At 37.3% G+C, this 27,943-nt stretch overlaps 2 protein-coding genes across 6 annotated transcripts; one reads left to right on the top strand and one right to left on the bottom strand.

Moving 5' to 3' along the window:
* Positions 1-55: 55 nt before the first annotated feature.
* Positions 56-13,855, bottom strand: LOC133878663 (uncharacterized). Of its 5 annotated transcripts, none has more exons than XM_062317243.1 (10): positions 13,538-13,855; positions 10,740-10,906; positions 9,514-9,624; positions 9,251-9,307; positions 3,555-3,635; positions 2,570-2,604; positions 1,385-1,474; positions 1,107-1,266; positions 864-975; positions 56-767 (listed from the first exon to the last, which is right to left on the bottom strand). In XM_062317243.1, the coding sequence occupies exons 1-9, from the start codon at positions 13,659-13,661 to the stop codon at positions 874-876; spliced, it is 927 nt and encodes a 308-aa protein (XP_062173227.1). In that variant the 5' UTR covers positions 13,662-13,855; the 3' UTR covers positions 56-767; positions 864-873. The 5 variants fall into 5 exon arrangements, 4 of the variants coding, with proteins under 4 accessions (XP_062173227.1, XP_062173226.1, XP_062173225.1 ...); XM_062317242.1 differs by having other exon boundaries at positions 56-443; XM_062317241.1 differs by having other exon boundaries at positions 56-975.
* Positions 13,856-17,472: 3,617 nt separating this feature from the next.
* On the top strand, positions 17,473-26,536 carry LOC133876638 (ruvB-like protein 1). Its single transcript, XM_062314884.1, has 12 exons — positions 17,473-17,755; positions 19,005-19,193; positions 19,623-19,754; positions 19,908-20,057; positions 20,504-20,659; positions 23,649-23,783; positions 24,126-24,191; positions 24,289-24,395; positions 25,651-25,750; positions 25,835-25,926; positions 26,008-26,077; positions 26,162-26,536. The coding sequence occupies exons 1-12, from the start codon at positions 17,666-17,668 to the stop codon at positions 26,249-26,251; spliced, it is 1,377 nt and encodes a 458-aa protein (XP_062170868.1). The 5' UTR covers positions 17,473-17,665; the 3' UTR covers positions 26,252-26,536.
* The last annotated feature ends 1,407 nt before the right edge of the window (positions 26,537-27,943 follow it).

Raw genomic sequence — 27,943 nt, 5'->3', positions numbered from 1 at the left:
AGATTCAATCCCATCGACTTGTAGGAAAAGCTGTTTTTAAAAAAAAAAATGAATATAGGAAAAGCTATTTGACACTATTGTGAAAGAATGTCTGAGACAATTAATCAAATATCACACAATCATAACAGATTCTAACCGCAACAATCTTCTTATAGGCACATGTTTTGGGCACCATATTCAAATTTGGATCAGATGTACACTATTGAAGTGTTACCCCAACTGAGCAGGTCTTGCTGGAGAACTACAGAGCCTTAGCCCTACAAAGTGGATTTTGCAGGGTTTTAACATGAACCAGCCAACCCCACCTGCACCAGCTCCACAAAATGTGTTATTTCACTTTCGACGTCTTGAAGCTGCTTTCCTCATTTGAATCTGGGTACTGAATTCAACATAGGCAGACTTGCAAAGGAAGTTGAAATCATGACCTGATCGATAGTTAATTTCTGCAAAGCATCCAACTATTCTTTTCAAAAAATTTGCAGATGAAGGCGGTGATACTCTTTTTTGATAAGTAATAATCAAGTCTTGTACAAAAGGAATCACCTAACTAGAAAGAGAAAAACAAACAAAAAAATCGACATAACTAAGCGACAATAAGGACACAAAAGCCATCGTCCAAAGATACAAAGCATGAAAAAACGAAGCTAAAATATCCTCCAAGGACCTCTCCAAGTCCTTGAAACACTTATTATTTCCTTCCATACACACCAAAAAAGGCAAATCAGCACTATCTTCCAAATCGCAGTACTCATCAGCCTTCCAGACGTTTACCAACAACCAAATAAGTCGATAATTCTTCTAAGCATAATCCAAGACATACCAAAGCGAGTAAAGAGAAGCAGTAAGATGAAAATTTTACTTACGTGAACCATCTCAGTTTTCTGGAAAGATAAATTGCAGGTCCTCATTATCTCTATACACTTGAACGAGAGCAGCAGCTTTATAGACAAACATCCCAAACATGGCTGGCACAAGCTGTGATGAACACAAAAAAAATTAGAAATGATTAATTTTTCTATTTTAAGCTTCAAGGGCATTTTAATGATCAGTCAAGCTATGCGAATCAGAAAAATCTTCATGACAATAGAAATCGTATCAAGAGTTACCTGGAAATCAAAGAAGTCATTGGCAAAATACTGATGAGACAGGACCCACAATCCATAAATTGCTGCTGGGATCACAAGTCGTGGAGATGAAAGAGCAATCCCACTACCTTTAAATGATTTCTCTATAAAATCCTTAAGGTCCTCGCTTCTGATTCCAATTCTGAATTAAAAGAAGATATGTTATAGTTTAACCAAAAAAAACAGTAACAAAGAATGTTTCCACTACAGAAAATGACAAGTTGAGGATGAATAGATCAAGAAAGAAGTTTCAGTCATACTTCTTTGACTTCTTTTGCCTGAAAACTTGTGGAACAGTTTCTCTGGATAGTGTGTCCGCATGTTGGCATAGGAGCTGAAGGTACAAGCAGCTGCACTGAAAATGAAGTCAGTTAAAATACAAGAATAGGCATGAATAACATGGCCAACTAAAAGGTTAGGAAGTTTTTCAAAATCAGGAAGTTTTTCTTTTCTTCTTCTTCTTGAAATGATAAATTATGTGAAAACAATATTAATTACGTTCAGCTAAAGATTTTTTTTTTTTAAGTAAAGCTAATTCATTAAAAAGTGCAGGGGATGCAACCCAAGTACATAAAATGTATACAAGAGAAGAACACCCATCTAGATCAAAAACGATGAAAGAAAGCACAAAAATATGCAAAGCTAGAGATATCGAGAAGGGCATTAGCAAAGATCCACTCAAAGAGTGATTTAAGAAACAAAGTTGTAGCTCCGAACTCATCTTTTCACAATCTTCGAAACTTGAACATTTATTTTTCTCCAAATACTCCACATCAAAGTAGGGATTACATTCCACACAATGTTTAAATCATTCCAACAAAATCTTCATTTCCAGCACGCCAAGAGCTCCACCACCCGTCCGAACAAAACACACTCTACTCTAAATATCTAAAACACCAGATTCCACAACTCTCTCACAAATCACAGGGAAAAGGAAGGTGATCAGGAGATTCCCCACTCTTTTTACACATACAACACCAATCCATCACTAACACGTGATGCTTGCGGAGATTGCCCATGGTGAAATTTTTTCCTAGAGATGCTGTCCAAGTGAAAAAAATCCATCCTCAAAGGAGCCTTAGACCTCCAGATGCTCTTCTAAGGGAAAGAGGAGTCAACAAGTCCATAGAAAATCTTTATTAGTTAGGTTCAGCTAAAGATGCCGATGAGTCCATAGAAAATCTAAAACTCCAAACATTACTGAATCTACGCAGGCAAACGTGTTTAACAAAGGAAGAGAAATAACCATATCTGTCATGTGAATGGTTGGAGGGATGGTCTGATTAAACTTGCCATCCAAAAGAAACTATTTCCATCAATCTTATTTCCTTCATTTGAGTCAAATTCAAATTTTGGGGAATCATTACGAATTCAGAGAACCGTGGTTCATCAAGCCATTACTTCAATTAAACAATCTCAACATATAAATAAAAAAATGTATCTACCTGAAAAGAACTCCTACCGCGTAACTAATAGCCGTCTGTGAAGTGAAGAAGCACGTCAGTACTTTATAAGCACAAAAAACTACATCATTTCCACAGATGTTTACAAGAAAACAAAAGACGCTCTAATTAGTCACTGTCAGGACAAAAGAAAAGGTGAGAAGCAAGATGAGTTAGAATCACTATGGTAAGATTTCAGATATTCATGCATAGTCCAATCCTATCAGCACTTAAAGAAAGCATAACTAACATGGTATAAAAGCTCTCGAAAAGCGGAGTTTGGTAAATATTTTTTATTTTTAGGTGAGTGTAATTTGGTGAAATCTTCCAAAGTTAATAGTAAATTTTGTTTCTCATGAATTGAAGCATCTGTATTACTAAACTTTGAAAACAATGAGCCTGTTTGGCAAAGTTTTTGAATAGCTTTTTGAGTTTTGTATTTTGGATTTTGAAAAAGTAAAAATTGAGAAGTGTTTTCGACGGGGCCACACTTGAAAAAGTGTGTTGTGGCCTTGAGGGGTCTACAAAATAAATTTCGTTTGGTAAACTATAGTGTTTATGGAAAGCAAAAATCTTTGAAGTACTTTCAAAAATAAAAAAGAGCCTGCTGGAGGTTGGCCTCCACAAGTGGCTGCCATGCAGATTTGGCGGCCACAGTGGAGGCCAACCTCCACTTTTTAAAAAATTAAATTAAATTATTTATTTTTATAAGTAACAAGGCCAGCCTCCACACCTGAAAAAAAGTAAGCATGTGCTTTCAAAACATTCCTATATGAAGGTGTGGGAAGTTTTCTAAAAAGTTATTTGTCTTTTGCATTTTGTTTTTTGAGAATTGTTTTGTGGTTTATTTTGAAAGGTTTGTTAGTAGAAATCAGTTTAGTAACTATTGTCTGAAAAAGTGTTTTTCAATATTTGAAAAGAGAAAACACTTCTTGAAAAGTTTGTCAAATAGAGTCTAGCTCTTTTTTTCTTCATACTAAAATGTTACCTGGAGTGAGAAAGCTATCAAACAATACCCACTGCATGCTGTTCCAATACCAACAGATAAAAGCATCATCTCCCTCTTTATCTACAAAAGCAAGCACAAAAAATCAGCATCCTCAACAATATTTGAAGAATGCAATTTTGGTAATGTGATTCAGAATACTGAAAAAGACATAATAGAAACCAAAATGGGCCTGGTTACTATTAGGAGACTTAGATGAAGCAACTTCACATTCAAAAGAAACACATACCAACATAGCCTTCTCCCAACAATTGGGATAATATTTTCTTTTTAACACAAAGAAATAGTAATAGGAAGCAACAACTCAAAGTGAAACACCGCAACTGACAACAATTCTTTTTATCCTGGAATTCTTTAGGGGAAGAAAATAACAAAAGCAGCTCCTAAAAGAAATATTATCTAATGTGTCTCAGAAATAATCTTCACTGCTAAAACTACAAGTATCTATAACAAAAACAATTTTTAGTTGCCTATACAGCAATGATGCTAAATATATGTGAACACGCACTTGCAACGCATATGGGTAGACCAATCTATTCAACTTCAGGAAACAACAATAAGTCGACACATAGCTTTCTGCAAAGAAATACTGTAAAGGAAGGTGAATTTGACAGTATACGACCATTCAATCTTTTGGGAGCACAACACAAAATCATTGAAAATGGGTACAAAAACAAGATAAAGGCTGCAAAGTACAAGAGTAAAGATGGTGGAAAAAGATGTGGCAGTTATGCTTTACATAAAATATGGCTCATAGAACCCAGTGGCATAAAAATAAATTGGCTTGTTGATTGATGAAAATTTACAAGGATCAATCCTTTTTTTTTTTATAAGTAAGATTAGTTTTATTAAAAGCGTAAGGCGCCCCTACGTACACTAGAAGTATACAACAGGAAACACCTAACTAGAAAGCGAAAGCCCAAGAACAAGCCCAAAAGACAAGACACCCTAACAACACCCACAAAACCCTAAAACGCCCCCCCCCCCCCCCCCCCCCAAAAAAAAAAAAAACACCCACTACAACAAAACCCAGAGACACCCATAGACCAAGCCTATTGAAGACGACCTAAACCACAATAGACACCCCAAAAACCCAAGCCAGCCGAAGCCGAACTACAAAGCAATACCAAAAAGCACCGGAAAAACAACCCACAACCCGCCAAAGCCTACTTCACGTGGGCCTTGCCTTTCCTACGCCTGGCAGGAATAAAATCATCGCCATAATTAATGGAGCTATGCAGGTTCAGGAGCTCTCTCTTTCCTTTGGACTTTTGGCGCGCAATCATCTTGTCCCGCTGAAATTCTTCTTCCATGGCATCTCGAATTGCCATAGCTTCCTCCCCAAAGTCCCCAGCCAACGCAAAATCCTCATCCAACGCCCAATCTAATGGTAATCCATCCCAAAAAACATTTTCCTCCTCCCAACCTACAATCTCCCCTATATGATCATAACCTACAGGCCAATTCTTAGATTGGGAGAATCCATTTTCCTCAACAGAAAGAGGAATGATGCAACCACTCGGAGGGGAGGAATCACCTACCACCCCGACATCGGTGACCTCTCGAGGCGAAGCGGAAGGGCCAGAATCAATCGGGCGAGGGTTGAGAAACCCCTTCCTAAGCATGCCCTGCTTCACTGGAGACTTCACGACCTTTATCGCAAGAGGCTCAGCCGTCAGTACCTTATTGACAACAAGGCTAGCAGACAAATTCGAAGCTTCCATAGAGTCCGATAATAACCCATCATTCCACTTCACTGAATGACCAACCCTAAGCTCCCTAGCCCTCCTGATATAATGCTGGAAAAGTTTGATATGCAGCAAGGGGGGGGAAGAACGAATCTTCACCCCCAACTTAGAAGCCCCTGAGAAAGAAACAGCAGCATCAAAGACGGGACGCCCTGAACAACACGAGCTTCCGGAAGAAACCGACCAAAAGGGAGGAGCCTCGCTAGACACTGCAAGGTATGAGCCCTTCAAAGAACCTGGGGACTGAGAGACCTTCTCCGTCAGGAACAGAAAAGGATCCTTGCACAGGAGACACCGGAGCAGCAAGAACAGGAGGCGTTGGAGAAAAAGAGACCCGCCCAGAAGACGCCGGAAATGAGAACGGAGCAGCGAGCGACTGTAATCCTAAAATGATTGTCCATCATGTGTTCCATGACAGCCTCTCACAAGCAACCATCTCAGGATACCTATTCTCATATCAGAACTTGCAACATCTAGCCTCCCACATATGCGTTCTTTTTGTTAAATCACCGTTTATTCCAAAAACTTAAACTGATAGGAAAGAGTGAAATTTTTTTTTTTTGATAAGTAAAGTATATTCAAAAGGCGCAACCCATAGTACACAGGACGTATACAAGAAGCCCCTCATTCAAAGAAAAAAGAGAGCGCCTATCTATAAATTCAAAAAAAGAACACTCATGCATAAGCTGAAATTTTTCTCTCCACATAAACATCGTTTGTAGCATCATTCTCTTCAAGTTCATCATATCAATCTCACAATCTTCAAAACAGCGTGCATTTCGTTCCCTCCAAACTCACCACATCAAACACAATGGAGCCATGCGCCAAATCGGTATCAGTGTCTGATTACCCTTTTGCCCCCTCCAATTCCCCAACATATCTTTCACCGACTGCGGCATTACCCACTCCACCCCAAACATTTGCAGAATCGTCCTCCACAATTCTGTAGCCACCATACAATGCAAAAACAAATGGTCAATGGACTCTCCAGAACTCTTACACATAAAGCACCACTCCATTACAATAATGTTTCTCTTTCGTAAATTATCCAAGGTTAATATTTTCCCTACCATTGCCGTCCAGACAAAGAAAGCCACTCTCGGGGGGACCTTAACTTTCCAAATACTTTTCCACGGAAAGGAAGACTGAATAGGACTAGATAAAACCTTATAGTAAGACTTTACCTCAAATGATTTCTTTCGCACTGGATTCCAACACATTCTATCCTCTCCCTCACTTCTAATTTTAAAAGTGTACAACATCTCAAAAAATCTACTAACCGCTTCGACCTCCCAATCATGAACTGGGCGAGAAAACAAAATATTCCATAGAATTATGCCATTTTGTCTTTGCATATTCTCCTCCACCCAAGCATCCTTGCCTCTAGCAATGAGAAACAATTCTGGAAAAAGAGTCTTCAAAGGAATCTCCCCACACCACACATTATGCCAAAACAGAACTTTCGAACCATTCCCTATCTCATATCTCACATGAGCTGCAAAAGCATCTCATCCCCTCCTAATACTCTTCCAAACTCCAAACCCATAAAAACCCCCAACCTCCTTAGAGCACCAACCACCCCTCATACTTCCATATTTGAAGTCCACCACCTTTCTCCAAAGAGCATCCCTCTCCAAAGCATATCTCCATAACCATTTACCCATCAAGGCTTTATTGAACATAACCATATTTCTCACTCCTAGCCCCCCCGAAACCTTAGAAGAACAAATCGTATGCCAATTAACCAAATGAAATTTAAATTCATTTCCAATACCGCCCCAAAGGAAATCTCTCTGAAGTTTTTCCAAACGATTAGCCACTCCCACTGGAATAGGGAAAAGAGATAGAAAATATGTAGGTAAACTTGAAAGAGTGCAATTGATCAACGTTAACCTCCCACCTTTAGATAAACACAACCTCTTCCACCCCGCTAATCTAGCTTCCATCTTCTCAATAATGCTATTCCACATATGAGCGTCTTTATACTTAGCACTCAACGGAAGACCCAAATATTTTATCGGAAGGGAGGCCACACCACACCCAAGAATACTAGCCAATTCCTCCACATTCCCTACCTCACCTACCGGAACCATCTCAGATTTAGACAAATTAATTCTCAAGCCCGAAGCTGCTTCAAAACAAAGCAACAAACACCTCAAATCTCGGATCTGGTCAGCAATAGGATCACAGAAGATCAACGTATCATCTGCAAATAATAAATGGGAAACCATCAAAGCATCGTGCGTGCTCGATCCCACTGAGAACCCCATTAGGCGCCCACTATCCACCGTCGCATATATCATCGATTGAAAGCCTCCATCACCAACACAAACAGAAGCGAAGACAAAGGATCCCCTTGTCGAAGACCCAGTGAGCTAAGGAAAAACCCTGAAGGCGACCCATTGATATTTATGGAAAAACAAACAATGGAAATACAATGAGCAATCCAGCCACGCCGTCTCTCCCCAAAACCACATCTCTTCAAAACATAAAGCAGAAACTCCCAAATTACATGGTCATACGCCTTCTCCAAATCCAACTTACAAATAATGCCCGGAGTTCCAGATCGAATCCTGCTATCCACGCATTCATTGGCCACCAAAACAGAATCCAATATTTGCCTCCCCTTGATAAAAGCAGTCTGATAAAGAGAGACAACCTTCCCCAATACCACCTTCAACCTATTTGCCAGGACCTTTGAGATGATTTTGTACATTCCACCTATTAAACTGATAGGTCGAAAATCCTTGATATCCACCGCTCCGGCCTTCTTTGGAATCAGCGACACAAAAGTAGCGTTAAGGCTCTTCTCAAACTTTCCACTAGTTTGAAACTCCTTTAGCACCGTGATAATATCAGTCTTCAAGATCTCCCAACACTTCTGAAAAAATGCCAAAGTGAAACCATCAGGCCCAGGAGCCTTATCTCCTTTGAAATTCTGTATAACCGCCCAAATTTCATCTTCCTCAAACTCACGTTCCATCCATATTCTATCCTCTTCATCAATGGAGAGAAAAGATAAATCATCCACCCTTGGTCTCCACTGATATTGCTCACTATATAGCTTCTTATAGAATTCCACAATGTGATCTTGGATAACTGTCATAAAAAGAATTCCAGGATTCCATTATATCGACATAGAATGTGAGTAGTTTTTTTTTTTAATAGTCCAACACCATTGAGAAGAAACTATGCTGTAGTATAAGGTTTGCCCTTTAACTTGATAACTTTACCCCAATCACATAACAATTCAAAGTAATTCTCAATTCACCCTTCCTGCTTCAGTTTTATAGCAAAATCCCTCTCAACTCACTTCACTATCTCCTTGTTTGAACTGAAGTTACAAACTCGTATCCATGCATCTGTCTTAGCTCTATTCATCCTAAGATCATGCCATACATCATTAGCAATATTTTCAAGGATTTTCAATTACCTGCCCATTTGTTATTCAGAGAGCCGGATCCCCTAAACATAATTGTCTCACTAATTGAAAAGAACAAGTCTTCCCAACACATATATAAGCCAATAAATTACCTAACAAAAATAGACCCAAAACATATCATGTATTTTGCCATATCTTGGATTGATTGAAACTATTCCTAACTGAAATGCAACCGGCTCCACTACCCCCACCCCAGAAAAGAGGGAAAGAATAGAAAATAGAAAGGTTCAGCTGCATAGACCGTGAAGACAAATAATGTTTTAGGTGAGCATAATAATCTCATTACACACTCTCAATGAACTAAAATAGACAAAACACAGAATCATTGACTTCGCAAAAGTAAAACCCCTCAAAAAAAAAAAACAGCTGCATACACAGCAAATATGACAGGTTACATTGAATTGAGGGGCCATAATAGAGAAAACCACGCATCACTGACTTTGCATAAAAAACCAAGGAACAAACTGAGTCAAGAAAAAGCACCATACCGCTTCATATTGGAGAAGGTTCAATTTCTTCCTTCTTTCACTATCATCCCTCAATGCCTGTAATTGAATATATAGTTTAGTAACAACTGAAAAAAAAAAAAAAAAAAAATGCATCATTCTATGAACGAACCTTTTATATTCCTTGCTTATCTTCATTTTCCTTTTTCCTTTTCTTTTAGGGGGGGTAGGGTGAGAGTCGATGAGGTTTAATATTGAACATAAATCAACAGTACTAATATAATAAAAACCAACTAAAAGCATACCTTAGCAATGGCTTTCTTATTGACTGGTGCAGAGCTGTCGCCTGATACCCATTCATTGGTTCTCGCCAGTTTTAAAAACCCACCATCATTATCACCTCCCAGTCCCAAGACCTATAAATATAAGGGCCATTAAAAAGTGATTGAATTTTGCTTGTTCACATATCTAATTATGAAATACAAATACAAGATTTTGCAACTAAAGTGAGCAAGTTCAGAAGAGTACAAGGACAAAGAACTACCAAAGTAGATAGGCATATTTGAGTTTATAAAATTGAGAAATTGTTTGAGATCTGATTGAAAATAAATATATATAGTGAAGATAGTCCCAATAAATAATCCTGAAATTTGAACTTATCAAGTACCAGAAGATGCAATAAGCATCTGCTTGTCTGACAGTGCATTTAAGTACTTTCCACATTTGATAAGGACCCTCCTTCCCTCTATTGAGTTCATTACATTTGGCAGTGGCTTATTTATTCAGAAGCCATTCTCACCAGGGTTATGCTTCAAGCTATATGCATCTGACCACTTTTGCTTCAGGAACTTGAATATTAAAATCTTGCTTAAATTTTTTTTTTGATAAATAATGTCATATCATTAAAATTTTCCTAACAAAATCTTGCTTAAAACAAATGGCTCAATCATAAAGGTTCCAAAGAAGATGGATCAAGAATGAGGGAATAGAATCTTCATCTTGCAATCTGAGGGACTCCAGGAATGATGGGACGTACTGGTATAATAGAACAAGCATTTTCGGCCATAAATATAGTTAAAATAAGACTTTGCAACAAGATGGAAGATAACTTTCTTACAAATTATTGAGTTATCTACATTTATGAAGAAATTGCGGAAAATTTTAGCCCAAAAATATTGATAGATGATTTATATTCTCTAAAACATCGTCAGGTCCCACTATTGTAAGAAATTTTTGAATTTTTTGTGTTCTTTTTTTGTATATATCTATGTCCATGTTGACTAAACATACTTTCATCTACTCTTCTTTAGTTCTAAGCTTTTGAGAGCACTTCACTCTCTCCGGAATTTTTTTTAGAAGGATTGGGGGTGGGGGACTGCAATTATTGGTGTATTATGCCACACAATTAACCAATGCATTATATTGTCCTCAACTTCAAACTCGTGTAATCTTACAAAGAAAGTACTTTTTCTATACTGGGTAAAAACCAAAAAAAGAAAAAAAAATGGGAACATTAAAAAACTCACTGTACCTGCCCTGTTTCTTGAGAAGTTTCAGCAGGTTCGACAGCATCGGCATCAACAAATTGCTTGACGTCACTCTGCCAAAATATATCAGAAGCTTTCGATATAAAATCTCCACTTAATTTTCTCTCCTTAAAGAACATTTGCAAAACATCTTCTTCTACAACTCCACTAACTGGAAAGCAAGAAAATACGACAATCAGCTTGCAGTATCCGGGTGAATTTGGCAAAGGTGAAAGAGCAGCTAGCAACCATGTTCACATAAGGAAAATGCAATTTAATGCAAGAAAAAAATTAAATGATTAAAAATTATTCAATGCTTTAACACTATGCCCATACATAATACCAAGACATTTTAATCCAACCTATAGGTCGCCCTTTCTGTGACTTGACTACAAAGTCGCAACTCATTCGATCTCATACTCAACGAGTTGTGTTTGATCTCATACTCGACGTCGTTGTTAACTCTAATACCAAATAATACAAACCTAAGGTAGAACTCACTCTTAAAAACCGAATTGCAAGGGAAGAAAGCCCAATAACTTATATAAATGTGGTGAAGATTACACTTAAGCCATGTGGACACTTAGATGGTAAAACATTGGATTTTTTTTTTTTTTTTTTTTTTTTGATAAGTAAAAACATTGGATATCCATTTTCACTGAAACCGCATTGGATATAATCCATTTTCACTCCTGCCTGCTAGAAGAATGGCTCGGGTCTTGATGTCCTTCACAAAGAAATGAGTGGAGGTTAGCTTAAAGTAGCAGTGATTATCATGACAGAATTTCTGGATAGATAGGAGATTAGTAGAAGCCTTAGGACAATGATATATATCATTGAATAAAAACCACATTTGAAACCAGAATTAGAGGGTTGATTTTCAATTGCAAGGCTTGCTCCATTACCAACAGCAACTGAATCTCTGCCTTGAAAAGGATGCTGGAGAGTCAAGTTTTCCAGTTCATTAGTCACATGGGCGTTAGCTCTACTGATAGCTAGCCATTCTTGTTCCTCAATGGTTGTGTTGGTGCGAGGTATCATGGCAACAAGGTGTGCAGGTGGACATCTCCCTTGATACGAGTAATCCATCTTATGGAAATAGTCGAGGGCAATGTGATTTGTCTTACTACATATTTGGCAAGGAGCCCTATTAGTTGGTGGCTTACCAGTGATGAAAGGCTGTTGTGGAGAAGCCTTGTGACCAATAGGACCACCTGCAGTATTTCTTTGGAATGAGAAGCCAAGAGGACTGTCAGCAGTGTTTCTCTGGAATGAGAAACCAGGTCGATATCTCTGAAATTGGGCAGGCTTAACTTTCATGTTGAAGTTGTTTGCATATCTGGAGGGTCATGACCTTTGTTTCTGCATGTGAAAAGCAAAGGCACTGCTAGTATCTATAGCAGGAGCAGAGTGCTGTTGTTTTAACAGCATTTCATGACTCAAGATTGCATCTTGAAAGTCAGAAAATGAAGGTTCCAGATCACGGGTTGCTATTATATATGAAGTGACAAAGGAATTAAATTAAGGATTAAGACCACTCATGATAGAGGTAAGAAGATCCTCATCATCAATGGGCTTACCAACTGCAGCAAGTTGATCTGCATAGGATTTAGCACTCCTGAGATATTTAGTGCAAGATTTGGATCCTTGCTGAAGACTTTGAAGTTGGAGCTTCATATGAGAAATTCGGGATCTGGATTGAGAAGCAAACATGTCGCTTAATGCCTGCCATACTTGTCTGGAAGTGTGCAATCCATAAACAGTAGAGAGCATTGATTTAGAGAGAGACATGTTGATCCACCCAAGCAGGAACTGGTCTTTTCCGTTCCAGATGGCATAGGCTGGATTGGAAATTTGTTTTCCCTACTCATCAGTGAGTAGGGCTGGCAGGCATGGTTCTGAACTGTCTGCAATACCCAGCAGCTCATGGCTTTTTAGGATAGGTACCACAGTGGAAAGCCAAGGAAGATAAGTGGTGGTACTGTCGAGTTTGGCAGAATTCGATTGAGCCAAATTAGGCAGCTGAAACATAGTGCTAGAGGAGGCCATTTGGATCAAGGAATAAAGTAAAGAAAACAATTCTTTGGAACCAGAAAAAGGAAACAATTCTTTGAAACCGGGAAATGAAGAGGGCGAGGGCCTAGAAGGGCTCTGAAGCCTCTGATACCATGAAAAATCAGAGGAATGTTTGAAACTTTTATTCAATATTTCAAACTGAAATGCCAGGGGCATTATATACAGAGAATTGCTTATTTACACAGATTACATAATGTATGGGTTTGTTTATTACATGGATTACATAACGTATGGTACTATGGTAATTGCTTTATTTAATAACGTAGCTCCTGACATTGTGCTGCTAGATGTCTTGTTTCCTTTTCTGTTTTTCCAGCAACTGTAGGAGACAGCTTTCCTTTTCTATTGAGCTGTTGGATCATTTGGCTCGTGAGTGTAATCTGTGATGACAGCATCACTGTCATCACTAACATACCACACTGCCAGACATAACGTATCTTTCTTCTATTTTCGAACACATTTTTCCACAAAGTACACTTTCTGGACAAGATACAAACTTTTCTTATCATTCTCTCTCCGCATAAACCATCCTAAATATCAAACATTCATAAATACCAAGTGTTACTCATATCCCAAAATTTGTGGATGATCGCCATGATTTTAAACTAAGCAAAAACCCTATGTAATCACATATGAGTAATCATTAGTCCTGTCTCTAATGATACCCAGAAAAGAAAACGAAGGAAGTTAGATAATTTACTACAAAGCATAAGAGCACTAGACTAACCTGGACGGGGGCTCGTCCTTAGGACTGAGATTGTTGGAGCCGTGGAACGAGGAATTGGAGAAATCCTAGGAAATGGGAAGTTGGAAGAGGTGGTGAAGCATCTGATCCTTGAAAGTGTCTCCATTGGAAAACCCCCAGGCTCTCCCAAATGGAAAGGAACTATCTTTCCAAATTCCAAGAGAGATATCGAGTAGAGAGGGAGTGTGTCAGTGTCCGAGTGTTGATGGTTGGGCAGAGAGTGAGCGAAAAGGGCGTTATCCGTTGAGATTGGCTTTTCATCAGCCTTTCAAGTATTTGCACCAAATTCTCGGGGCTAGATTTAAATCTGTCGTAGACTTAAATATGGAGTGAAAAATATATTATATCTACGTATCTAGCCCTATTCTCGTCATTTGAATTATCCGTATATATCTCCAAAAATTCAGATAAAAAAAAATAATAATGCTATAAAATACAATTTTGTTGAAAACTCGCCGATAATTATTATAAGATAATTGTAAGATAAAAATATTGTATGTAACATTAATCTTCCGGATATTATTATTTGAAATATTTTTACTTAATTGCTTCACCTAACTTAGCATTTCCCCCCTTTTTTTATTATTATTTTAATTTGAATACGTTGAAATTAAATCAATAAGTAAACATTGTGGTAGAATTCTCAATTCCACATCATACATAAGTTTCTTTCAAATTAGGTTGAAATAATTTCTTTTTTGACTTATTTTATAAATTTATTATCCGTCTCTTAGCATGTGAGAATCACAAGGATAAAGTTTTTATTTATTTTTCTCTACCTATGAGGGATTTGAGACAATATTTATATATCAAGATATTTTCCTTCTTCTACTTGTGCCATTATCTGATTTTTTTTTTTTTAAAAAAAGGAAATATGTTAATTAAGTTTATTAATCACAAAAAAACAGAAAAGAAAAAAAGAAGAGAGTTTAACACTTATCATTATTCCAATAGGAAGGTAATCTAAAGATTAATCCAATGATAACTTAATTTAACAATTGAGGGCCACATTAAATTTCAAATTCCATTTAACAATTAATTTTTGAGAATTATTTATATGGTTAACATATTGAAATTAATATAGCATTATAGGCTATAAAAATCTTGGAGAAGTTTCAAAGCTATCAATTTCATCTCCTAGCATCCTACCCACATGGAGGGATCCAGCTTTAAACTACCGCATGTAAGTTGTAGTGGAAAACGGTACCGTTTTCCACTTAAAAAAAATTGCAAAACTTTTAATAAACTTAAAAATTATAAAAATAATAATAATTAAAAACTAAAAATATAAAAACCTAAAAAAACAAAAGGGGTGGCCGGCCACCCCATTATTGGTCAAAGGGACGGCTCTAGTAGCCCCCTTGGCCGATCTGGGGTGGGCGAACCACCCCAGTCAGCTTTGGGGTGGTCCGACCACCCCCAAGTGGCCAAAAACCAAAAAAAAAAAAAAAATGTTAGGGTTTTGGGGGGTGGCCGGCCCACCGCCAAAGGCCAAGCCACCCCCAAATCGGCAGTATGGGGTGGTCGAAACCACCCAAGGGCCTTGGGGGTGGTCCAGCCACCCCCAAAATGCCTAAAAATAAAAAAAAAATAAATAAAAAAAAAAATAAATAAAAAAATTGGGTTTTAGGGGGTGGCCAGGTTTTGATTTTTTTTTTTTTTTTTTTTGGCCTTTTGGGGGCCAATAATGGGGTGACCGGCCACCCCTAATTTTTTTTTTTAATTATTATTATTTTTATACTTTTTAAATTTATTAAAAGTTTTGCAAATTTTTAAGTGGAAAACAGTACCGTTTTCCACTACAGCATGCATGCAGTAGTTTTAAACTACCGCATGCAAGCCGGATCCCACATGGAGAATGATCATTTCAATTTCAAATTAAAGGGATAATATTTATTTCATAGTCAGAATTTAAAGTTGATGCATCTAACGGTGTACATGATTTCAAATTATATAAATTTTTTAAAATACGTGACAACAATAACTTTATATACATCGTTACATGTACAAATTTTAAATTATGACAATAAAATTGATATTATCCATTTTCATTTGAAATTGAGAGGATTCTATTACCTATTAGACAAGTAGAGACCGACTCCATTCGTAATTCCATCAATTACTTGTCTATCAAAAAAAAAAAAAAAAAAGTTAATTAAGCTAATCCTCATATTCCGTTAGTTAAGAATATTGCATAAAAAGCATCTATGTAACCATGATTATATGACCAATCATATATCAAAACTATTATTTTTTCCCAAACAAATTTATTAGGAACACTTTTAAGAAATGAATTTCGGAAGTTCAATTTTTGTAAAAATAAATAAAAAGGATTATATAAAATAGACGGCAATGTGTTGTAGCATATTTAATTTTAATAGATTTGGTACCCTTTTCACTTGTTTAAAGAGAATATTGGTACTTCTTTGAGAAATGAGGAAAAGTAATACTACTCTTTACTATTATTTATTATACTCATATTATATTGGTTGATAGGGGTAAAAATATAAATGCAGATGTACTTATTAGTAATATTCATATTTGCATCCATATAATACAATTTTCACTTTTAAGTATCTGCATTATACGATTATTATTTGCATCCGCGTTGTTATTGCAGTTATTATCTACATATAAAGTAATGTACATGTTCGACATTGAAATTGTAATTAATGCTTATACTAAATACAAAAAGGCAATATATATAGTTGAACACTATCATTTATAACACACTTGCTAGTCATTTTGCTATGAAATTTTCATCTCATATATTATTTAGTTTCCTGCATCATTTATTTATAGTTGGTAAAGGGGAGGAAAAAGAAGTTAAAAAACCACTAACTGCATGTGAGGTACCATCAAAATGACGTCGTTTTAGTGAATTTAATTAAATATATATAATATTCATAAAGGGTGTACGGATGTAGTTAATAACTGCATCTGCATACTATAAATCAACTATCCACATATGTAGATAGCAATGCGGACGATTATTAACTGTTCGCATTTTTATCAATATAGGTTGACATGAAATATTTTAAGTGATTTACACTTATGTTCCGTTTGTTTCAGCGTAAAATGATTTCCGCATTTTACGTTGTTTAGCAGGGGTAAAAATAATGGTCAACGGAAATCATTTTAAGTTTGACCGTAAATTTACGGTTTCGAAAACCGTAAAAATCGTAAATCGTTTTCCGACTTTAAATTCGTTGTCATTGCACGCACGTTTGTGGGAATTTGCCACTGCCAGACATCAGAATTTATTGGTAGCTCGAATATACTACCAAAAGTTATAAATTTTGATATCCAATTGCCAGAATCCGGCAATAGTCGGCCGCCGGCGCCGGATTCCAGCGGGCCAGACCAAATTTGGCCAAAATGGTCGGAATATGGTCAGATCTAACCGGATCCGACCATTAATCTGGCCACAATGACCGGAATTCGGTCGGATATAGTGGAGTCCAGTCGAAATCCGGCCAAACTGGTTGCCGGAATCCAGCAATGGTGACCGAACGTTGCTGAATTCCGGGGCGGTTGCTAGATATTATTTTTCACTATTCGTAATTTTTTCGTACGAGCCAAACGTAATAAAATATTTTCGAAAAAATCATTTTTTTTTCTTTCTAAAAAATAATTTCGTTCAAAATATTTTACGATGAAAATAATTTTACGTCGAAACAAACGGAGCATTAATTTAATTTTCTAGTGATTTACATTATAACTCACTAAAAACAATAATAAACTAGCGTAGAAAGTATCATTAAATTTTGCATACAAGTGTAGAAACTAGATAGTATCATTATTAATTATTCAATGAGCGAACGGGATGGATCCGCCTCACAACCCTAACCGACTTAAACCCAGCAGGGCCAGCAAAGGTCACACTATTTAGCCCATTAAAAAGCATCCAAAACCGCCCCATTCAATGCTCGCCCACGCATACAAATCCAAAATTTAGCCCATACGCGTCGAAGCTCGACTTTTCGACTATTACAGTCGGAACGACAGCGTGTTCCACCGCTTAAACCCTCAAGCCTTGCTTAGCTACAAGTTCCTGGAAACCAAATTACAGACGCAGAGAGAGAGAGAGAGAGAGAGAGAAAGCGAGAGATGGACAGAGTGAGGATAGAAGAGGTTCAGTCCACTACAAAGAAGCAGCGCATCGCCACTCACACTCACATCAAAGGTCTTGGCCTTGAGGTACTCTCTCCTTCTCTCCCTCTCTAATTTGCCGTAAAAAGTCACAACTTTTGTTCGAGAGGTTAAAAGGGTTTAGGTTTTAGTGTTCAATTTGGTGTTTGTTAGCCTTTTCTTTTCTATGCTTTACTTTTTAGTTGTTGTATATTGTTTTTCTATCACAATATTTATTGGCATTGCTCTTTTTTCTTTTTTGAAGGGGAGTTGGGGGGGGGGGGGGGGGGGGGGGGGGGGAAGGCGGAAATTACTGCTATCTCCCACTATAAGTTCTGTGTCATAATATTTGAGCTCTCTGATATGCATTTGATTTGGTATATTCCAGTTTTTTCTCCTGCTTGCCTCGCCTTGAAGCTTGCATACATACTTTGTGTGTGTATTTCAAAATAACCCTATCAGCTCTTGGTTCCTTTGTAATAACTTTTGTTTCTACGGTTCATGCAACCTGGAAATCTAGCCATAAAATCCAGCTGCAAACTGTTTTGTCCTTAGAGACGGTCTAGACTAATGGCCTTTGAGACCTTTTGGTTAATTTGCTATGTTTGCCTCTCACGTTTCATTTACAGCATGCTTCAAATGCATTTGATTCGACAAATCTCACTATTGGGTACTTTTGTTATTTAGCTCCTATGCATTTTGTATTAGCTAAGGGCCCAAAATTGTCAGTGGGGGCAGGTATTCACTGTTAAAGATTCCACTTTGATGTTTGGGATTTTAAATTCCTAAAAGGTAGTAGTTCTAACTATGAGGTCACTGAATGTGAGGCTCTTTTTTTTTTTTTTCCTGATGAGATTAGTGCTTGGAGGTTTTGATAATTGTCTTGATACATTGATAGCATATGATCGTAGATATGATTATTTTTCTTTCTCTTGTCCTCTCTGTGTTTCGGATACTGCTTTGATCTTTAACTGGTGAAAGGCCTTCACGTAGTGTAAAAACGTATGAGAATAGAGAGAGGTTTGGAATGTTAATTGTAACGACCTATTTATAGGAAGAAAAGTTGAAAAAAAAAAGGGGTCACTTTTGGGAAGACTAAATGCTAGCGGCATATTGGAAAGGGACATGTTGGACATCCAACCCCTAACCATCTCCATACAACCAAGTTTCAAATCCAATGGTGGGTTTGAAAATGAGATGGCTAGGGGATGGATTTGTACCATTTTTTCTATTGGAAATCGTGGCTGATTTTCTGGATTGATCTTGATCTGAATAAATTTTAATTTCATGTGTGATGTTTGGTGCCATCCTTTTCCAGGCCAATGGAAGAGCATTACCTTTGGCTGCCGGCTTTGTGGGCCAGGCAGATGCAAGGGAAGCATCTGGTCTTGTAGTTGATATGATTCGGCAGAAGAAGATGGCTGGCCGGGCACTTCTAATGGCTGGACCTCCTGGTACTGGAAAGACAGCCCTTGCTCTTGGGATAGCCCAGGAGCTTGGGAGCAAGGTACTTCTCACAGTTTTTCTGAGTAACTTGCTCTTTTTATTCTTACTTTTTATATTTTTCAAGTTAAAAAAAATTAATGTGAGAGATCTTTGGAGGAGTAGAAATCTCTTTTCTTAAACACCTTATACCTTTGGACATCTGTTTATGTTTCTCCTTTAGTGATTAGTTTTCATGATTTCCTTATTCATTTTGCCTCTTCTACCAAGGTGGCTTCTATTGTATACTTCATGTGTACATGGGGGCGCTTTACGCTTTTAATGATATTTCAATTACTTATAAAAAAAGGTAAAAAATTAATGTTTCTTAGTGAGAGCTCTTTTAAAAATGTTCCGCTATTTTTGGGAATTTTTTTTTCTTTCCTGTTTTGATATTAGATGGTTGCTGGTCCTTCAGGCAAATTAAATAAAACCCTTTCTTTGTTATTTACAGGTTCCATTCTGCCCAATGGTTGGATCAGAAGTATACTCATCAGAAGTAAAGAAAACGGAGGTTTTGATGGAAAATTTTCGTCGGGCCATAGGTCTACGTATCAAGGAAAATAAAGAAGTCTATGAAGGAGAGGCAAGTGACTGTAATAATGCTTCTTTGATATTAGTCTCATGTCATCATGATCTCTTCATGTTAATTTTCTCCTCTTTTTTTTTCTTCTTCTTCTTCTTCCTTTTTTTTTTTTTTTTTTTTTCAATTCTTGATGTGTTGCTAGTCTTATTATAGGTGACTGAACTCTCCCCAGAAGAAACTGAGAGTGTGACAGGTGGCTATGGTAAAAGCATTAGCCATGTGATCATTGGATTAAAAACTGTGAAAGGAACCAAACAACTGAAGTTGGATCCGACTATCTATGATGCCTTGATAAAGGAAAAGGTAAAGTCCGCTTTATTTCTCTTTTTTTCTTTGTACAATGATACAAACATACTTCTCGCATTCTCGATATTTTTATATACTTATTATCACCTCTTTGTGAAGTATTATAAATTACTCCTACTATATGTGATGTCTCTGTGAAGCTGTTGTATGCAAATTTGTTAGTAAGTATTTTTATTTATTCTTGATAGCACAATGTGCTTGATTATGTAGGTTCTTTTTTTTTCTTTCTTCTTTTATTTTTTATTTTGTTATTTAAATTGAGGGTCATTAATGCAACGCAATCTGATGTCTTTGATTCCAGTTCTCCTCCATCCTTCTGCTTTTAGTTATTTATATATTTTTATTTTTAACCTAGGGTCTGGCATGCACAAAGTGGGAATGTAATTGAAGATTTGATAATAGTTTAATCCCTTCCGTCTTGGTTTTCTTGATGCTTGTTGCAGGTAGCTGTTGGTGACGTCATCTATATTGAAGCAAATAGTGGAGCAGTAAAGAGGGTGGGCAGAAGTGATGCTTTTGCAACAGAATTTGACCTTGAAGCAGAAGAGTATGTTCCACTTCCAAAAGGAGAGGTTCACAAAAAGAAGGAGATAGTTCAGGTCTGTTTTTCTTCAACTGCTGGTTCTTTGAGTGTGTTGTACGTTCCTTAAAGTCATAGATGCTGCACTAATTTATAATACCAGTATTGGACATTTCCTGACTCTGTGTGTTCCATACCAGATCAAGATAGTTGGACTTCTTCGTTTTTGACTTACTTTTCTGATTGGTAATTGCAATGGCTTCTTCTTTCTTGTTGATAAGCAAATGCGTGCTTCAATTCTGATTATCACTATTGAGCAATGTGTACACCATCAAAATAATAAACATTTTATTTGCAAACGTGTTTAACCAATGGGGGGAAATGCGTTTTAGAAATTTCCTGATGAAGCACACTGAAACTCCATTGACTTGCAATTGTGGGTAGTCACGCTTGATAACTGCAGCCCACCAAGCATGATGTAGCTCGAATTTTTTGCCTCTTAGTTGGTTGGACTTAGTGCCTTGTAACTGTTGCAGCTAAGTAAGTTGTTGAGCTTCTAAATGGATTGGTAGTTGCTGGCCTGCCCGAAGTGTTAGGCTATGTGGAGCTTGGTTTGTGTCCAACCCTGTTTGCACCCGACCCGGTTTGACGTTGGGAGCACTACGGTTTAAATGGGTGTTTTCTGAGGCTTAGTCCATGGAGCAGAGGCTTGGGCCGATAGCGCTCATGGACAAGTCTCTCAGGGGTCCGGAGGTGATTTGACCCAGTTGAGGATCGTATTTATAGGCACTTCTGTTTTTAGGGTCTCGTATTGTACTGACTCTTTCTTGTATTGTTTCTCAAGAAATAGTGAAACCTTTCAGCAACTTGGTGAATGTAGCCATTTGTGGTGAACCACTTAAATCCTGTGTCTGTGACTGCTTGTTTTTCCTTTATTATTTTTTACTTCTCACTGGATCTGAGAAATAGGATTTATTTCCTAACAACTTGTATCGGAGCCGGGTTCAAGTGGGAGTGATGGTAGTAGAAGAAGGAAAGGTATGAGGTATCGAAAAGTTTGATGGCATAGGTTTCAAGTATTGGAAGATGCAGATCGAAGATTATCTGTATTAGAAGAAACTACATTTGCCTCATTTGGGGGGAGAAACCAACCAGTATGAAGGATGACTAATAGGCTCTGCTTGATAGACAGGTGTTGGGAGTTGTTTGATTAACACCGTCAAGGACAGTTGCACGCAACTTCGTGAAGGAGAAGACCACAACGAGTCTAATAGCGGCATTGTCCGGTATGTACGAAAAGCCGCCTGCTAACAATAGGGTGCATCTGATGAAGAAGCTATTTAATATAAAGATGGTTGAGGGTACTTTGGTAACGCAATATCTGAATGAGTTCCATACAATCACAAATAAATTGTCCTTCGTGGAGATTAATTTTGATGCTGAGATCTGTGCGTTGATCGTTTTGGCCTCTTTGCCAAACAGTTGGGAGGCCTTGAGAATGACAGTGAGCAATTCTGCAAGGAAGAGTAAACTCCAATATGATGATACCCGCGATTTGATTCTAAGCGAGGAGGTTCGCAGAAGAGATGCAGGTGAAACCTTAAGTTTTGGTTCTGCCTTAAATCTCGAGACAAGGGGTAGATGACAAGAACGAAGCTCTAGTTGGAGCAGATAAAAATTCAGAAAAAGTAGAAGCAAATCCAAATTTGGACGACAACTAGAACGTTGGATATGTGGCAAGACTGGTCACTTTAGGAGGAATTGTAGGAAACTAAAGAAGAATGAGAACGACTTTGCAAACGTGGTGGCAGAAGATGTGCATGAGGCCATACTTCTCTCGGTTGACAGTCCTATTGACTCTTGGGTTTTGGAAGGAGCCTTATTTCATATCACAACGATCCGTGAAATCCTTGAGAATTATGTTGTTGGATATTTTGGAAAAGTATATTTGGCTGATGAAATGGCGTTGGATATCGTGGGCATCGGAGATGTTCACCTTAGAGTACACAATGATTCCTGTATGAAAGTTGAAGAAAGTCCAACATGTTCCAGAGTTGATGAAAAACCTGATTTCAGTGGGACAACTTGATGATGAAGAGCATGCTATTAACTTTCACGGTGGTAAGTGGAAGTCAACATGGGAGCCACTGTTGTGGCTAGCGTATATAAGATTGACACTCTTTATATAACCACGAATGAAGTATCACTTCATTCGCTCTCTTCTTGACAATGGACAATTGATACTTGAGAAGATTCGTGGAACTGAGAATCCAGCAGATATGTTGATAAGAGGTGTGACTATTGAGAAACTGAAGCTGCACTCAATTTCAGTTGGTCTTCGAGCTTGAGCAAGTGGGCGAGTTGCCGCGATGGCAATTTTTGTTTTGGAGGCATGCAGAGGTCGATGTTGGTGACTGGACTAGTCTCCAAGTCGGAGATTGTTAGGCTATGTGGGGCCTGGTTTGTGTTCGGCCTGGTTTGCAACTGACCCGGCTCGACAAGTCTCGTAGGGGGTTCGGGGGTGTTTTGACCTAGTTTATTGGCGCTTCTGTTTTTAGGATTTTGTATTGTATTGACGCCTTCTTATATTATTTCTCAAGAAATAGTGAAACCTCTCTACTACTTGATAGACGTAGTCCTTTGTGGTGAACCACGTAAATCTTTGTGTTTGTGATTGCTTGTTTTTCCTTTCTTATTTTTCGTTTTTCACTGGATCTGGAAAATAGGATTTATTTCCTAACACTAAGTGGTAAAGAAGAGAGGTGGAGTTGGGTTGTCTTACGACTCTTACCCTCAAATTTTTCTTAATGAAAAAAAATGGGATGAGGGAAAGAGAACAGGAGAAAGGAAAAAAAAAAAAAGGGAGCCTTTGAGCTTAGTATATAAAGTTGCTTTCAGTTCCATGTATATCTTCATGGTTTTGATTGGATTTTCTTTTGTATTCTGGGATTATCCTGATGCCTATTATTGTTGAAATTTCATCCTCATCAGAAGGCAATTTTTTTAGATATAATCAGCTCGCTAGTTTGACGGATTGTTTTCTCTTTGCTGATCTATTTTTTTAACAGGATGTAACACTACACGATCTAGACGCTGCAAATGCTCGGCCTCAAGGTGGGCAAGATATACTGTCTCTAATGGGTCAGATGATGAAACCTAGGAAAACAGAAATAACTGACAAGTTACGACAGGAAATCAACAAGGTATGACTTGATAGATTGGTGTCAGCTATTAATTTCATTATAGTATTTTATTTGGGTTGATGCCTAAGAACAGTCAGAGGTTATATAAAGTTCCTGAAGAATTTCTTGAATTATTTTGGGTAGAGCCCTTTTCCCAAGTTAAAATCGTTTTCTTGATAGTTCACAGATTATTTTGAAATGTTGATGCTGTCCATCTTTTATTTTCAAAGTTATAGATACGAATATTCTGATTGTTTGTCTCCATCCCATTCTGATGTGTTAAAGATGAAATCTTCTATTGTAGTTCCAAATTACATTTCTATCTAGCTTTGAAGTTAGTTTTTATGGTTTTCTTAATGACAGGTTGTTAACCGGTATATTGATGAAGGTGTAGCCGAGCTTGTCCCTGGAGTTCTGTTTATTGATGAGGTTCATTTCTATATTATGTCCTTTCCATGTTTTAAATATTTCATGATTGCTTTTTGTTTATTTATTTATTTTATCTAATTTTAATCATGATTTGCAGGTAAATATGCTGGATATGGAATGCTTTTCATACTTGAATCGTGCATTAGAGAGCTCCCTATCTCCAATAGTAATCTTTGCTACAAATAGAGGGATATGCAACGTAAGGTATGAAACTCTTGTACACCTTGGAAATTTTGGAGTATTAGTTAGCAATTAGGTATTGTATGTGTTGTTTGGGCACATTGGTTTGTGAATTGTTTAAAATGATGTGGCCTACTTCTAGATGATCCATGCCAAGGAAATCTGTTAGGAATTTTTCCTTAGGATATTGAATTGTTACAGGTAAATGGTTTGCATGGGATAAGGTAATCATGAAACTTTGACCAATGCACCTTGCAGCTCTTACTGTTTGTTGACCATACTTGCATGACCCCAGTTACCATAGGGAACATATTGTATATATCTATGAATATTTTTATGTTTGTTTCTTTCTCTTGTTTGAGACAAGCCACAAATTGAGAATATAGTATTCCTTTACAGTGAAAGAAGTTGGAAAGAAGTTGTTAATAATAGATTACCAAGAGAAATAGGTCACGAATTACACAATTGCTTTTCTTTTCTTTTCTTCTTCTTCTTGTTTTTTTTTTTTTTTTTTTTTTTTTTTTTTTTTTTCCTCTATGAAGTTAATTATTTGAATCATCTAATGTAAGCACAAATATATCAATGCTCTTCATGATGTTGTAGTCCGAGCATGACTGGCGAGTCCCTTTTCGTGGGACGATGCCATGAATCAATGTAGCAAAAAGTCAGTTTTTTTGAATGAATTTTGTCTTAAATTATTTCTTTCCCTTTACTATTACTTGATGGTTGGAGGTTGATTTTACAAGTTTTCAACCATCAGATACAAGATATACCTACATGCTACATGAAAATGATTTCAGGTACTCTATGTAATTATGGGTATTTTGGTCCCTTCTTATTTTTAATATAGTGCTTTTTGTGGCATAAATGTAAATCGCATCTTATTTTTCTCATAGTGGATACTAGAGTTGGTAGTACTGCAGTAACCACAGATCCTAAGAACTATGCTATGGTAATTGTTCTGTGTCATGCTAATTGTTTTGGTCTTTTATTATGAGTTTTTGGAATTTTGTTCTTCTTTTTCTGTTCTCTAGGGTTCTCTTGTAGACTTCTTGTGTTTTAGAGTTACGTCCCTCTGCGCTTTTAATAAATTTACATTACTTTTATATGTGTATATATATATATATATACATTGTTTTGGTCTTTTACATCTATAGTGGTTCATAATAATGCATTTTTCACCTAGGCCCTGGGGTCCTTGCCTCAGAATTGCCTAGGCACCTTGACTGAGTTAACTGTGATGTTTTAATTTTCTGAACTTGAATATGTTACCTTGCAGAGGCACTGATATGATGAGTCCTCATGGCATACCTGTTGACTTGTTGGACCGGTTGGTGATTATCCGAACGCAAACTTATGATGTTGCTGATACGATAAAGGTTATCGTCCAGAAGTCCTTTACTCCTGTTTGACCATATTATCATTTTCTCATTCTGATACTTCCGGTCTTTGTTACCTGGCAGATTATAGCTCTCCGTGCAAGCGTGGAAGACCTAGTTATAGATGATGAAAGTTTGGCTTACCTTGGGGACATTGGACAACGAGCATCCTTAAGGTTTGGTTTAATCTTTGGATTTTCTGTTTGTGGGATCCATCCCTCGAAGGGTATCTAGTTACAGTTTTGTCATTTCTTCAGGCATGCAGTTCAGCTGTTATCGCCCGCCAGTATTGTGGCAAAAATGAACGGCCGAGACAAAATCTGCAAGGTAATTGTGATTTCGATTAATCGATAGTGTATCTGCTTGAAGCAACTGCATGAGTAATTTTGTTTATATTTGTTTGATTTATAGGGGGATATCGAGGAAGTGAGTGCATTATATCTAGATGCTAAGTCTTCAGCAAGGCTTCTTCAGGAGCAGCAGGAAAAATATATTACATGATAATTATAAACAATTTCCCTGGATGTCAAAGGTCGTATGAATCTTGAAGTAGCATTTATGTTGGACCAGCTTCTCTATCATCGATTTTGCATGAGCAGGAAGGAAGGTTTGGTCAAAGAATGTGGCTTTACTTGGTTGATGGCTAATTTGTAATTTTCACCTGCATGGTAATTTTTGCTACTCCTGGTCCTGGTGAATTTGAATTGCGATTGTGAGTTAGGATATCATAGTCAGGATGTAAGACTCTTCCTTTAATTAATGGATATATTTTTTTTTGATAAGAAATTGTAATTCAGTTTATTAAAAGTGCAGAGGGGTGTAACCCTTGTACACGAGAAGTATATAAGAGAGTTCATAAATGGGACGAGAAGAGAATAAATTTAAAAAGTTTACAAAAGTAAAATTATTCAAGCAATGATGGGGTGCTATCCAAATATATAACATATTAAGCAAACGCTTCCGTCGTTCCGCCATTGATGTCTCTACAGTTTCAAAAAGCTGCGCATTCCGTTCTCGCCAAATACACCATAATAAACACAATTGAGCCAACCACCAAGCTTCTTTAGCACGACCGTACAATCCACACTCAACTAACGCGCCCCAAGTAGTCAACAATTCCAACACTGTTTGTGGCGTCACTCACTCTATCCCAAATAAGTTGAGAATTTAACTCCAAAGATCACAGGCGACTTCGTAGTGAAGCGACAAATGATCAATAGACTCTCCATTTTTTTTAGAGATAATTGCACCTTTAGTCCCTGTGGTATGCCATAATTATTTTTCACTCCCTATGGTTTAAAAAGTTCATGGGAGGTTCTTGTAGTTAGCAATAATTACAAATCGATCCCTGGTGTCAAATTCCGTTAGAATTTTTAACAGATTCTGTCAAATGCTACGTTAGCGCCACGTGTCGCCAATAAAATGGCGACACGTGTCCATCTTAATAAAAAAATATAAATTTATTAAAAAATAAATAAATATACTTATTTTTTTAAAAAAAAAAAACAAAAAAAAGGGGCAAGGGGTGGCCCAGCCAATGGGGGTGGCGCGCGGCCACCTCCATTGGAAAGGGGTGGCCCAGCCACCCCTTGCCCCCTATTTTCTTTTTCTTTTCTTTTCTTTTTTTGTTTTTTTTTTTTAAAAAAATAAGTATATTTATTTATTTTTTAATAAATTTATATTTTTTTATTAAGATGGATACGTATCGCCATCTTATTGGCGAAACGTGGCGCTGACGTGGCATTTGACAGAATCTGTTAAAAATTCTAACGGAATTTGATGCCAGGGATCGATTTGTAATTATTGCTAACCACAAGGACCTCCCATGAACTTTTTAAACCATAGGAAGTGAAAAATAATTATGGCATACCACAGGGACCAACGGTGCAATTATCCCTTTTTTTTATACACACAACTCCACTCAATCACTATGACATTCATCTTACGCAATTTATCATGCGTTAAAATTTTACCCAAAGTTGTCGTACATACAAAAAAAGCCACCCTAGTCGGAGCCTTAACACGCCAAATACTATTCCACGGAAAAGATGTGCCATTTCTTATAATATGTACTTCATAATAGGAGCTCACCTAAAAAAACCCTTTTTAGAGGGGTTCCAAACTAACCTGTCGCTCTCTCCATGTCGAACATAAGTGGAGTAAATCCGATCTAAGAAAGAAAGAATCATCTTT

The sequence above is a fragment of the Alnus glutinosa genome, chromosome 9 (genome assembly GCF_958979055.1).
Source record: "Alnus glutinosa chromosome 9, dhAlnGlut1.1, whole genome shotgun sequence".
Classification (NCBI taxonomy): domain Eukaryota; kingdom Viridiplantae; phylum Streptophyta; class Magnoliopsida; order Fagales; family Betulaceae; genus Alnus; species Alnus glutinosa.
The sequence above is the reverse complement of the archived record's forward strand: the minus strand, read 5'-3'. Positions and strand labels throughout refer to the sequence as shown.